Source organism: Leiobunum rupestre, chromosome 4 (assembly GCF_980474605.1).
Source record: "Leiobunum rupestre chromosome 4, qqLeiRupe1.1.hap1, whole genome shotgun sequence".
In the NCBI taxonomy this organism is placed as follows: Eukaryota; Metazoa; Arthropoda; class Arachnida; order Opiliones; family Sclerosomatidae; genus Leiobunum; species Leiobunum rupestre.
Genome location: NC_143387.1, coordinates 25,350,905 through 25,364,132, shown reverse-complemented (window position 1 = coordinate 25,364,132; position 13,228 = coordinate 25,350,905). Strand labels below are relative to the sequence as shown.

At 38.7% G+C, this 13,228-nt stretch overlaps 1 protein-coding gene across 2 annotated transcripts; it reads left to right on the top strand.

The window, feature by feature from the left end:
* The first annotated feature begins 9,117 nt into the window (after positions 1-9,117).
* On the top strand, positions 9,118-11,527 carry CCT7 (chaperonin containing TCP1 subunit 7). Of its 2 annotated transcripts, none has more exons than XM_090171836.1 (6): positions 9,118-9,252; positions 9,478-9,864; positions 9,926-10,315; positions 10,382-10,668; positions 10,733-11,073; positions 11,139-11,527. In XM_090171836.1, exons 1-6 carry the CDS (start codon positions 9,250-9,252, stop codon positions 11,336-11,338), a joined length of 1,608 nt encoding a protein of 535 aa, XP_090027962.1. In that variant the 5' UTR covers positions 9,118-9,249; the 3' UTR covers positions 11,339-11,527. The 2 variants fall into 2 exon arrangements, with proteins under 2 accessions (XP_090027962.1, XP_090027961.1); XM_090171835.1 differs by having other exon boundaries at positions 11,136-11,527.
* The last annotated feature ends 1,701 nt before the right edge of the window (positions 11,528-13,228 follow it).

Below are 13,228 nucleotides of genomic sequence, written 5' to 3'. Positions count from 1 at the left end.
GAACGCACTAGAAAACGCGTTTCTTTCAAATCATAGAAAGCTAGTTTTTTTTCAAATAAAAAATGAAGAATGGTCCAAAATTGCATAATTAAATATTTTAGGAGTAATTACTCAAACAAAAACATTTTCACAGGTTACTGTTAGAAATAGTTGTTTTACACGCAATGGTTATGGGGGAAATTGGTGCACAGTAATCGTTTATCACGAATATCTACGTTAGTATTGTATGTACGGCTATAAACCCAATTACGTACATTAGGGCCCGGCTATATCCTAAAACAATGTTCTAAGAACATTTTACATACGAGCAATCGTTGTGTCGTATTCGCGGTTTTAACGTTGTACCCGAAACGCATCTTACAATTCAATGGACGCTTCAATAAAATATCCTCGGTTTCTACTCCCTTCTCCAAATTCATCTGGGAAGGAGCTATTTCCGGTCGGTCGGTTAAACGGTTAGAATGGCTAGCCAAAATGTTATATTTAAGCCAATTGGAGACGCGTTTTTGCCCTCATGAGAATTTTGCGTCAGATAAGAAACGCGTCGGCTCACGTGTATGAGGAACATACTAATGTTAATTTTCGATAATATATTTTAAGGTAAAATATATAATGTTACTAAAACTAAGTATAAGGAGATAATATTGTTATTATTATCATCCTCTTATGGTATAAATAATTAAAATTATATGTAATATTTTTATAATACCGGGCAATTTTAAAGCTTCTCATGTAGGCAGAGTTAATTCATTTCGTATAAAATTATCTTTTGGAAAAAGCTGAAAACTCATTCATTTAGAACTAAACATATAACTTTTGCAGTACGGTATGCAACAAGCTTGGAGGAATAAAATAAGTATACAGGAGTTGCGGAGAGCTGCGAAATCGGTTTCGTCAGTGACCGTGAACTCGCGCGAGACGGAGGGGTTCAAACGCGACTAGCGCCAACTGCATACGGAATTTTGCAACTATTATCGTTTTATATCATTGTTTTCGCGTCGTCTGGTTTGTTTTATTCCTCCAAACAAATACGAGTCATTTTGGAAAAAGGCGCAAAGAATTTAGAAATGTTTCAAAACAAACCAGACGACGTGAAAACAATGCTATAAAATGATAATAGTTGCGAAATTCTGTATGCAGTTGGCGCTAGTCGCGTTTGAACCCCTCCGTCTCGCTCGAGTTCACGGTCACTGACGTAACCGATTTCGCAGCTCTCCGCAACTCCTGTATACTTGTTGTATTCCTATTCCTCCAAGCAACAAGTGTTTCCTTTTAACCAGGTAACGTTTTTGGCATGTTAAGGCTTAGCAAAAAACCGATGTTACGTTCGAGAAAGTTTCCAGCTTTCTAATATTTCAGTTTTGACTTATGAGTCCTGGCTGTCGGAAATATTACTTCTTGGCAATTTCTGGGAAGATGTTTTATTTAAGCGCCTATTTTGGGCCTTCGTTGACTGAAAACGCGTCCGCCGCTCTTCATGTAACCGCGTTTAAAATTTACCACCCAGCTAACTTTTGTTATTTATGCAATAAATCTCTTGAAAATGAAGCTATTGTGAAGGTTGTGTGAGATAAAATGATGGGGAAGTCGGAATAATGGGTCACTTCAATTTAAGTTCATATTGACTGCCGTTAGGATTATCCACAAAACCAGTATCAATGCTTTGAAAAGAAAACACGACACCGATGAGACTGCTCAACATGTAGAACGCGAGCAAATCAAACATATAATAAATTATATTTAATACTTTAAATTAGTACATACATTGTGTATTATTTCAACGCTTAATGTAGACCCCAGAGCCAGCAAGAATATACTTGGTTAATACCTTATATATTCCTTTAGCAAAGACCGTTTCTCTAAACAGAAGTACATCTAATTTTAACAGAAGCAAACTGAAAACCTGCTATAAACTAAGTATTATAAATAGTTAGGCCTATGCGCCCAATGTAAAATTCCAAAACAAACAGTGAAGAAAAATTTAACTTTTGGATATGAGCTAGCTAGGTAACATATAATTGCATAACATTAGCTTACAAGAGTGACAGAATCCTTCCTACTAGCCATAAATACAGTAAACTATTTTTTTAATAATAAAGATAAGTTACAACAATTATTCAAAAGATAATCTATCATATCGTAAAATAACAAAGAACTGCTGTATTTACCTTTCGAAAAATATGAATCCGAAAACCACATTCTGGTTAGTTGCAGCCTTCTCTCGCTTAAAACCGTTAAAGAAAGTGGAAAAGACCACTAATAAATCAACAACACCAGTCCTGTAAATGGTTATTTGCATCAGTGCCTACGTTATTCACAAAGTAGAGCTGATCACTAGATAAAATAAGCCGGCGTAAATGGTGTTACTGTCGTTTTAGCCAAGAATCTAATCAGTGGGCTGCCAGCCATTCGATTAAGTCAGTCGCAAATAGGGAGCGAAATACTTAAAAAATATAAATATTAGAAAATAATCATTTAAATATTAAAAAAATGTTACGCAATACTTTTTAAAACTTAGACTAAATGAATGTTCTTCTTCTTCTAAATTATATGCACCAAAGTCGCCAGAGGCTGCCTGTGGGCGCTCAGAGGGTGCGAAGGTTGTTGAGGAAGAGTGGCTTAGACTTGAGAGACACCGTTGACTGTAGAAGCTGATTCCAAAGTGGGACAGTGCGTATGCAAAAATGGTGCTTGCGGTTCGATGTGGTTACACGCGGCACAAAAAGTTTTTTGTCGTGCCCTCGAGTAAACGTTGTAGAAGAGCGAGTGAAAAAATCACCTTCTTGTAAAATATTTGTGCCCGATAAAATTGAAAAAACCTCTCCCAAGTGACGTTCCTGAAGAGTTGGTATATGAAGATAATTTCGTCATACCAATAAAGGTAAGATAAAAGTTGTAAAAATTGTCTTGATGACTTTAGGGGTTTTAAAGTGAAAAGTGCGTCGGACAAGACCAGTGAACATATGTTGATTTTCTTTGCAATGATCCTGCAATGATCAGATAATTATAGCTTTTCGTCCACTTGCACGCCAAGATCTCGAACAGATTTGACTGACGGTATCGCTTGTCCATGAAGGTAGTATGTTTTCTTTGGGTTATCTTTACCGAGGTGAAGAACATTTGATTTCGATGTGTTGAACTCGAGACCAGACTCAGCAGCCGATGCCTCCACACGGAAGAGATCTTGTTGCAGTTCGGTAGAAGAGGTTAGAGATGCTAGAGCTTTAATTAGTTTAGTATCATCAGCAAACAGGCTGGCAAATGAGTTTAAGACGGTAGAAGGTAGATCGTTAATATAAATTGCGAACAACATGGGAGCCAACACGGACCCTTGTGGCACACCACTGGAAACTGCACAGGAAGTAGAGCTGGAAACACGTATGACAACGCGTTGTGTGCGATCTGAGAGAAACGCCATTAACCAAGTTAGTAAATCTCCGGTTATTCCTGCAGACCGAAGCCGTTGAGATAATGTATGATGGGGAACTTGATCAAAAGCCTTTTTAATGTCAAGATAGATAATGTCGACAGGTTGACCCTTTTCTAGAGCAGCACTCCAAATATTTGTGGCTTCCAACAGGTTAGTGGTGCATGAACGCCATGGTAGAAAGCCATGCTGATGACTTGAGAAAAAGGCTGACTCAAGTAGCACTTTTAAAAGCGCGTCGTTTATAAGGGATTCCAGAATTTTAACAATTTGGCTGGTGAGGCTGATTGGTCGATAGTTTTCAGGAAGAGTTGGGTCGCCTATTTTTGGGATAGGAGTGACATTTGCTGATCTCCAACAATCAGGTATTTCCCCAGTAGCCAGACTTAGATTAAATATATGAGTAAGAGGCCATGAAATTTGATGAGAAGTACATTTTAGGAGATTAGGGTGCAAGTAATCCGGGCCTGGAGCCTTGGTTGAGCAAAGACCTTTGAGTTTTTTAAGGACGTCACGTTTGGAAACTTGTAACCGGTCAATTAAGGTAGGTTGACCGTTGGAATTTGCCGCGGAGAGAAGACGGAAGCAAAATAGTTGTTAAGGGAATTTGCAATGTCAACGTCATCAGTGACAGTTGTTCCATTCACTCTGAGGTTCTTCACTCCATTTGTAGACTGGCGGTTCGTATTAATGAATTTAAAGAAAGCTTTAGGATTATCATTTATGGTTTTAGTTATTAAAATTTCATGCCGTTGCCGAGATTTTCTAGCTAGGTGAGTGAGGTGGTTTCTAACTCTCTTATAGTTATCATGTAGACCGGCTATGTTGAGGGAGTTCAGTTTTTTATGTTTACAAAAAAGTCGCCATGCTTGTTCCTTGGATTGTTTTGCAAGTCGCAGGTCTTTGTTAGGATATTTGTGGCGACCAATAGTTTTGATAGAAAGACATGTGGCGGATGCAGAGAGCATTTAATTTTTGAAAAATTTCCAGCACTCGGTGGTCGATTTATTATGAAAAAGATCATTCCAGTTAACTTGAGACAAATGATTTTGTAGAGCTGAATAGTCAGAGTTTAGGTAGTCAATCTGAGTGACAGGACTTAGGAGAATTGGCATAGGCAAACGTAGATCAAAAGAGACCACGCTGTGATCACTTGTGCCCAACGGAGGTAAACATTTCACTCCAAAAACCAATAAAGGGTCAGTGGAGAAAACCAGATCTAAGGTACTATCTCGTTGAGTAGAAAGTCTGGTATGGTCAGAGACAAAATGATGAAGACCATATAGAGAAAGTGCCGAAATAAAGTCTTCATCAGCCTTTGAAGAGCCCTGGGGGGTGACTAGATATGTCCAGTCAACGTCCGGATAGTTGAAATCACCCACCAACAATACACATTGTTGCTTGTAGCAGCATAATCATCAATATGCTTAAGTAGGTGGAGTAGATCGAGTTTGTTATTGAAGGACGAGGAGCGATATATGCATACAATGATATACGACATTTTATTTAAACATAGTTCCACGGCAGAAAAGTCCAAACCATTATAAGGTTTAGCAATGGTATCACAGTTACTAGTGAGGAGACCACATGAAACAGGAGCCGATGAAAAAGAATTGGATATGTAGATTGCAACACCGCCACCAGAAGTGTTTTTAAGACAATCACAGCGAGTGAGTGAGAAATTTGGAATATTTAGCTCAGCATCGGCAATGGTGGGGTCCCACCATGTCTCAGTAACAAATAAAACGGTGGAGTTAAGTGAAGTGGCTAATAAAGATAGTTCATCACGTCGTTCGCACGAACGAAGACTCCGGGCATTGAGCAAGAGACAATTTGGAGGTTTGGAACTAGTTGTAGGAAGGTTAGTTGTAGAAAGTAAAAACTGTGAGGAAACGTTGCTTGCAAGCGAGGCAATTTTTTGTGTTGTGAAGTGCTTGTTGGAATGTTGCGTGAGTTTGAAACGGAAAAATTGGGCAAATGTGAGGTAAGAGTATTTTGTGAAGATGCCTGAAGGAATGTCTGTAATATTGAGGTTTGCAGCTCGGTATATGAGAGTTGTCAATACTGTTGAGACTGGTGAAATTGCTCCTGTGGGTAAGACGAGCCGCAGGCGTTTGCTTGATGATGATGTCCAAGGGGAAAAAAGTTAGGTGAAAGGTTTGACCCGAAGTGGTGCTGTTGAAGAGTTGCAGGTGCAGGTTGTGAGGGGGGGGAGTAATTTGTCGGAATTTCTGTGATGGGTACCATTGAGGACCCGGTGGAGCAGGTGGAAGCTGGTAATTAGTTTCCCGAAGAGGTGGTCGAGTTTTGGGAACCGCGCCGGTGTGGCGAGTGACGTGACTGGACCCATTATTATTCCGTGGTTGACGAGGCGAAGCTCCACTGTTTGCTTGTAAATTTTGGGGTAGTGGTAGATACAACCTTGCAGTTCCAAATCTTAAGATTGTGTTCCCCGTTTTGAAGGCGGTGTTGGAGTTCACTGACAGCTGTCGAGTAGAGTTGCTTTTGAGCTTTGGTGCGATCAGGGCGGGTCTGCAGATCGAAGGTAGGATCTTAACGAAGAGAAGATATGTATTGAACGAATGTCGATCGTTGGTGACCATTGCTGAAGAGCACCTTAAAAGGCCTAGGGCAACCCAAAACAGAGTGACGTTCCCGTGGAAGTTGGAAGAACTTAATGTATTATGGAAGCCCACAATTGTACAGAAAATCCGCAACAGTTGCACGACCTGAAGTATCTTCAGCAAAATTCTAATCCTCAGGTTCATTTAGCAAGAGCACGTTATTTTTCCGTAACTGTTCATGATATTTGTCTTCCACGGCTTGCAATTTCGCATCAATTGAAGCCAAATGTGCTGATTCACGTTGAAGACGAGGATCAAGTTTACTGAAGACATCATCGACAATAGTGGAAACGTTCACCAAGTTCTTCATATTAGAGATATACTCAGATTCACGTTTTTGCAGTGCCGAATCAAGCTGTGCAAAGACATCGTTGGCTATTGTAGTTGCTTGGGAATCTTATTTTCCAGCAAGAATGTCATGCCTTGCAATCAGGTCGGCCCTTACCGCAGTCGTTTCAGTGGTAATTTGATCAGACAGAAGGTTCAGTTTTGTTTTATGTGAGTCGTTTAGATCGGTCAGCTTTCGTGGATTGCACAGAGTTTTCCAGAGATATAAGCTTAGCATCGATGGCTAGGTCAAGAGAAGTAACTTCGTCACGGAGTTGAGAAAGGTCGTTTTGGATGAGATTCTGGTTCTCAGAGATTTTGCAGAACGTGCAAACAAAATCTGTGTTATCATCTACCGCATCAAAGGTAATTTTACCTTACAGAGGCGAGTTTTCAAACAGTTCCCATCTGTTGCACGAACCACAGCTGATCCAGTCAAGGGCGGAATCCAAATGATCCAGCTTTGTGCGAGTAAAGGAGAGGCCGGAGTTAGGCATATCAGTTCCGTTGTTTTGCGGTGGTGGTTAAATAATTTTTCCTGAGCCCAACTTTATCAGATATAATTAATTAAATCTCTAAGCCTAATTCTCTTAAAAAAAACCGTAGAATTGAAAACGGGATTTAAAAAAAACAAAAAATGAAATTATGTTTCGAAAACTAAAAGAACAAAATAAATACGCTACAGTATCCAGGTTTGCGGAAAATCACACGGAACAAAGAAACGATAATTTATTAAATTGTGGTTAGTTAAGCGAGAGATTTAGTCGTTGGCAATGGATTTCAACTAAATCGTATTTTTACGAAAACTGGCGCCGACTTTTTCAAATCAACGGAGGCACAGCAGAACTTTTCTAAACACCACAACAAACTCATTTCACACATCCGAGCTGCAAAATATATATATGAAGCCTCACTGGTGGATTTAGTCCCAACCAATCCCAAAGCTCTCTATTCTCATGTGGCTCGCTCGCTTAATCCTAAAATACCCCTAGCGGTGGTCGTTGATCAAGCAGGGGACACCATTCGGGCTCCAACCGCGATTGTTGAAACACTCAATGCCTTTTTCCGGTCGGTTTTTGTCGACGAAATTCATGAGGAAGCGGTTCTTCTGGGTGACTTTTTCTCACAACTCGAGATGTCAACCCTTCCTGCCCGTGATGAACTAACCACCCAGGACTTTGGCCTAACCTATGCCACTGTCCGTAAGTATCTCAGACGTCTGAAAATAGACAAATCACTGGGCCCAGACAACCTTCATCCACGCCTTTTGCGAGAGGGCTCGTCTACACTTGCCACCCCCTCCTCGCCATATTCAAGCGCTCCCTGGAGTCCGGTCACCTGCCTACGATTTGGAAACAAGCCAATGTTACGGCGATCAGGAAATCACCCGCCTCCAGTGCGTATGAAAACTTCCGGGGTATTGGTCGTACATGCCTCCCTTGTAAAGAACTGGAAACTAATGTTCGGGAGAAACTGGTATCCTTCCTCGATAAGAGCTCGTTCTTCTCCAACGACCAACATGGGTTTATCCTAAGACGGTCGTGTTTTACCAACCTACTTGCTACCCTGGAGGAGGGAACTGAATGGCTTGACAATGGAGACTCGGTTGATCTCATCTATCTGGGGGGGGGGGGCGATTCTGTAAAAAATTGAATGGGAATTCGATCTCGATACCCTCTACCATGTCGAAATCCAATTTTTGATCGAAAACTACATTTCGAACTTCGAGATCTCGACGAATGGTATTCTGTAAAGATTTCGAATAAGCATAAATCAATGCAAATTGACGAAGTTGATCTCGACATATGGTATAGCGCCCGTTAAAATATTTACTGAGAGCTAGTCTCACAATAGACTACATAAACTACTAGTTGGAATAGTACTAGCAACTTTATATTTAGTCTATGGTCTGCCGCGATTTTCTCTCTTAGATTTATTTTCCCGTAGACATACGTTTTAAAACGCCTCACTTGGCGGCGCTGAAGTGGAGAAAATTACAAATTTTGATGACGTATTTACAACTCCCTCTTTTTACTTCGCGACAAACTCTCATTAAACATTATACCATACTGACACACTTTTGGGTCTTATGTCGCTTTTGGGTATAGGGTATCGAGATCGAATTCCCATTCGATTTTTTACAGAATCGCCCCCAATGTCGCTCGCCGATAGACGTCTTAGGGCGGACATTGTAGAAACCTTCAAAATTATCTATGGTTATTATGTTGTGTCTGCAGCGCAATTTTTCGACCTCAAATGGACAGGGCGCAAAGCTCCCACCATTATTAAAAAAAGGTGCGTCAGTACGGTTCGGCGTACTTTCTTTACCCAACGCGTTATTAACCCTTGGAACTGTCTTCCGTCAGACGTTAAAATTAAATCGTCGGTGTTTGCCTTTAAGGCACGTTTAGATAAGTTTCGCTAATGTGTGCTAATAGGATAAAAGTGTAGTCTTCATCTTCCTAGATGTGTGTGTATATATTGTTTGGGTACTGGGTGTATTTATCCATAACTATGTCTATGTAATCTTTGCTCTTTTATTTATTTTTGCCTGTAAACTCTAGTGTTTTATTACTTTCAATTACTTGTCCATTACCTGTCAGGGCACATAAGTGTATAGCTTTCTTTACCTGATGAAATAAAAATTATTTTAAATCAATGAATTTGTTTTTTCTAATCAAGCTCTTTAGTTTTTGGACTACGGCCAACTTGCGTAAGATAAATAATGTACTTTGCGTAATCAAAGTTGGGAGGTTTTGTCATTTTATGACCATTTTAGGAAGTTTCTTGTCTCTTGGAAGCTGTACGACCACATCGACGGTCAACACGTGCTATTAGTATTTTCCAGGAAAACTCATATTTATTGACAAAATGGTAAGATGATATTTGTTTTCTCTAATAGTTTTTAATTTCGCTTTACGACATGCATAAAATTTTCTATAAACAGACAAGTTGAAAGGTTGGGCGAAATACGTTTTAGTTGTCAAAGGCTTAAGGCACTAATCTTGTGTTATGAAAGGAAGCCAACGCCTATGACTTTGCTTTCCTATAAATTTGTTGCCATTTAAACTCATTTTTTTTTAAATATCTTTTTCGCAGCAACCTCCAATTATTTTATTAAAAGAGGGCACTGAAAATGCTCAAGGAAAATCTCAGATTATTAGCAATATTGGCGCATGTCAAATTATAGCTGATGCTGTCAGAACAACTCTTGGCCCACGTGGAATGGATAAACTCATTGTTGATGACAAAGGGAAAACAACCATATCCAATGATGGAGCTACAATTGTTAAGGAATTAGATATAGTTCACCCAGCAGCTAAAACATTAGTTGATATTGCTAAATCCCAAGATGCTGAAGTTGGAGATGGCACAACTACGGTTGTGTTATTGGCCGCTGAATTTCTCAAACAATGCAAATCTTTTGTTGAAGAAGGAGTTCATCCTCAAACAATTATCAAAAGCTATAGGAAAGCCTCACAATTGGTACTTTTTAAATTTCTTGAATAATAATTTACAGTGAATGTAATTTATCTTTTACACACAGGCTGTAGAAAGAATCAACGAAATATCTGTTAAAATCAAGAAGACGGATCCAAACGAACACCGAGAACTACTTGAGAAATGCGCTATGACTACTTTAAACTCCAAATTAATTGCTGGACAAAAGGAATTCTTTGCTAAGATGGTTGTAGATGCTGTAATGCAGTTAGATGAGCTCTTACCACTGAATATGATTGGAATTAAAAAAGTTCAAGGAGGAGCTCTAGAAGAATCGAGACTAATTTCCGGAGTAGCTTTCAAGAAAACATTTTCTTATGCTGGATTTGAAATGCAACCTAAATCATATTCTGATGCTAAAATTGCTCTGTTAAATGTTGAACTTGAGCTTAAAGCTGAGAAAGAAAATGCTGAAGTTCGAGTGGAAAGTGTTGAGGCATGTTTCATTAAATAACTGAATAGTTTTTTCTATGAATTTAGCTTAAACGTTTGGTTTTTTTAGGAATATCAAAAAGTTGTTGATGCAGAGTGGAGTATTTTGTATGAAAAGTTACAAAAGATCAATGATTCTGGGGCTAAAGTAGTTTTATCCAAGTTACCCATTGGTGATGTAGCAACTCAGTATTTTGCCGATAGAGACATGTTTTGCGCTGGTCGGGTTCCTGAAGAAGACTTAAAGAGGACCATGAAATCTTGCGGGGGATCTGTGCTTTCCACAGCATTTGATATAAATGATAGTGTACTCGGACGATGCGCTTTGTTTGAAGAAATGCAAATTGGTGGTGAAAGGTATGTTTTTAATATTCTTAAAATTTTCTTTCATATTGAACTTATGTAAATCTCAACCCGACAGGTACAACATCTTCAAAGGATGCCCTAACACACGTACGGTTACCATAATTCTTAGAGGTGGTGCTGAGCAATTTATCGAAGAAACTGAAAGGTCTCTACATGATGCCATCATGATTGTTAGGAGAGCCATGAAGAATGATTCTGTAGTTGCTGGTGGAGGAGCTATTGAAATGGAACTTTCCAAATACTTGAGAGATTATTCCAGAACCATTGCTGGAAAAGAACAACTGTTAATTGGAGCTGTTGCAAAAGCTTTGGAAATTATACCTCGTCAGCTTTGTGATAATGCTGGCTTTGATGCAACAAACATTTTGAACAAATTGAGACAAAAACATGCTACTGGTAAAAGCATTTACAGTTTTTAAGCTTAGAACTGCATTGTATTAAATATGTATATCTTTCAGAAGAAATTTGGTCAGGAGTTGACATAAATAATGAAGATATTGCTGATAATATGGATAATTTCGTTTGGGAACCTGCTGTTGTTAAATGTAATGCCATTGTTGCGGCTATTGAAGCTGCTTGCCTGATTCTATCAGTTGATGAGACAATAAAAAGTCCCAAAGCTCAAACTGACGAAGGAAGAGGACGTGGACGACCCTTCTAGCTTATTGATCTCATGCAAATATAATCGCAGTTATGTAAACTTAACATTTAATTTAAAACAACTTTTGAATTCACTGTTAATGCTTTGTTTCTAATAAATATGTGGAAAAATTTGTAATTTTACAATACTGATAAGAGATTTATAGTTTCAATTGCATAAAAAATCATTGTATCCCTAATCCCTATTTAATGGCTGTTTAACTGCATCTAAACGAACAAATGAGTTGGCTTTGAAATTTTAAGTACTAGAACTAGTTAATTTATAATTCAATTAATATTTTAAAATCTTAAGTTAATTATTGCTAGGCTTATTCGTAAAATATATTTATTATTTAACTACCATAGCAATATTTTTCAATATTAGGTGGGAATAAAGTTTTACAAGTTTTTGGTGATATAGCGATGGGGGGCGGCTTCAAACCAGGCGCGCAATTTAAAAAAAAACAAAAAGCCGAAAGAACACTGTACAAATGGTAGAAATACACCAAAATCAAAGGATACTTCAATATTAGGTTTATTACTGCTGTTTATGACAAATTCCTGTTGCACCAGTCATTTTATTAGATGGCGCCACCAGTGCTTCCACTTCCAAAAGATCATTTTACCCAGACATAAGCTGAAAAATACCCATTTTTACCCATTCCAAATTTCAAAAATACCCTTAAAATTCCTACAAGAATCAAACAATAAAATATCCCACTTTTACCCATTTTAAATTTAAAAAATTCCCATAAAGAACAACGATTTAAAAAATGTAGTTAAATTATCACAGTTTTTTACAAAGAAAAAGACACTCATATTAATGGTAGGTATGCAATTCGCTTACTAAGGGACGAAAACAATATTTATGTCTGCTCCAATCGGCAAAGCTGACAACAGAGAAAGAACCTAATAGGTTTTCCACTTACGGCCAACTTAGTTACACTTTGTCAAAAAGGGAAATTATATTTCATGGTAGATTATTTTCAAAATTTTTTAATACCCTTAAATTTTCCATGAAATGTTCGAAATACCCTCATTTTACCCATTACCCTCAATCTCGAAAAAAAATCCCTCTCGAGGTCAATTTTACGCGAAAAAGGGTAAAATACCCTCAAAGTGGAAGCACTGGGCGCCACGTCTCCTTGACTATTTGGAATTAGACCCCAACACCGCTTTTTATTTTGTGCCGACGCCTCCGAACGATTTTGAACGGCGCGCCGTCGCGTCGACTGTTCATAATAGTTTTAATTAAGAGGGCTACCAGATTTTACGTTGATATCAGATTATCAGTCTCTTTGCAGCTTTAACAAAAAATTTCTTCTTTCTTTATCACGTCTGTTGGTATTTAGTGTGTACTCTTAACGTTTTAAACTCTTAGAAAAGGGGTTTGCTAAAACGACCTACAATGAAAACGAAATTTAATATAAAAGCCGTGCCACGCCTCCGCCGCCGTTAAATTTTGGTTCAACGCAACCCCCGACAAAAAAGTCGGCGCACACCGATCGCGCTGCCGCCGCCGGTCAAAATTTCGCGGCGTCGGTATCTGTTTGGTATGAAGGCAGTAGCGTAGCCAGGATTTTGTTTCGGGGGGGGGGGGGGGAGGGGGAGCACACCATTGAAAAAAAGTAAAAAAATAAATATTTGTACGTGTGACCATACGCCACTGTATGAAGGTGATCATATTCTGAAAAAGTAAGCCATATAATTAGCTTTTGGGACCAATATCCAGGGATTGTCTGTTATACAGCTTCAACGATATTCGAAGTCTTTTCCAAGACATGATAAGTCTCCCCGAAAGACAAAGACTGAAGCATTGCACGTCGCCTATCAAGACTTATAGAGTAATGGCACTAACGTCCTAGTACGTCACACTTGCTCTTCAATTCCAATAGATAAAAAAATTGCTAAC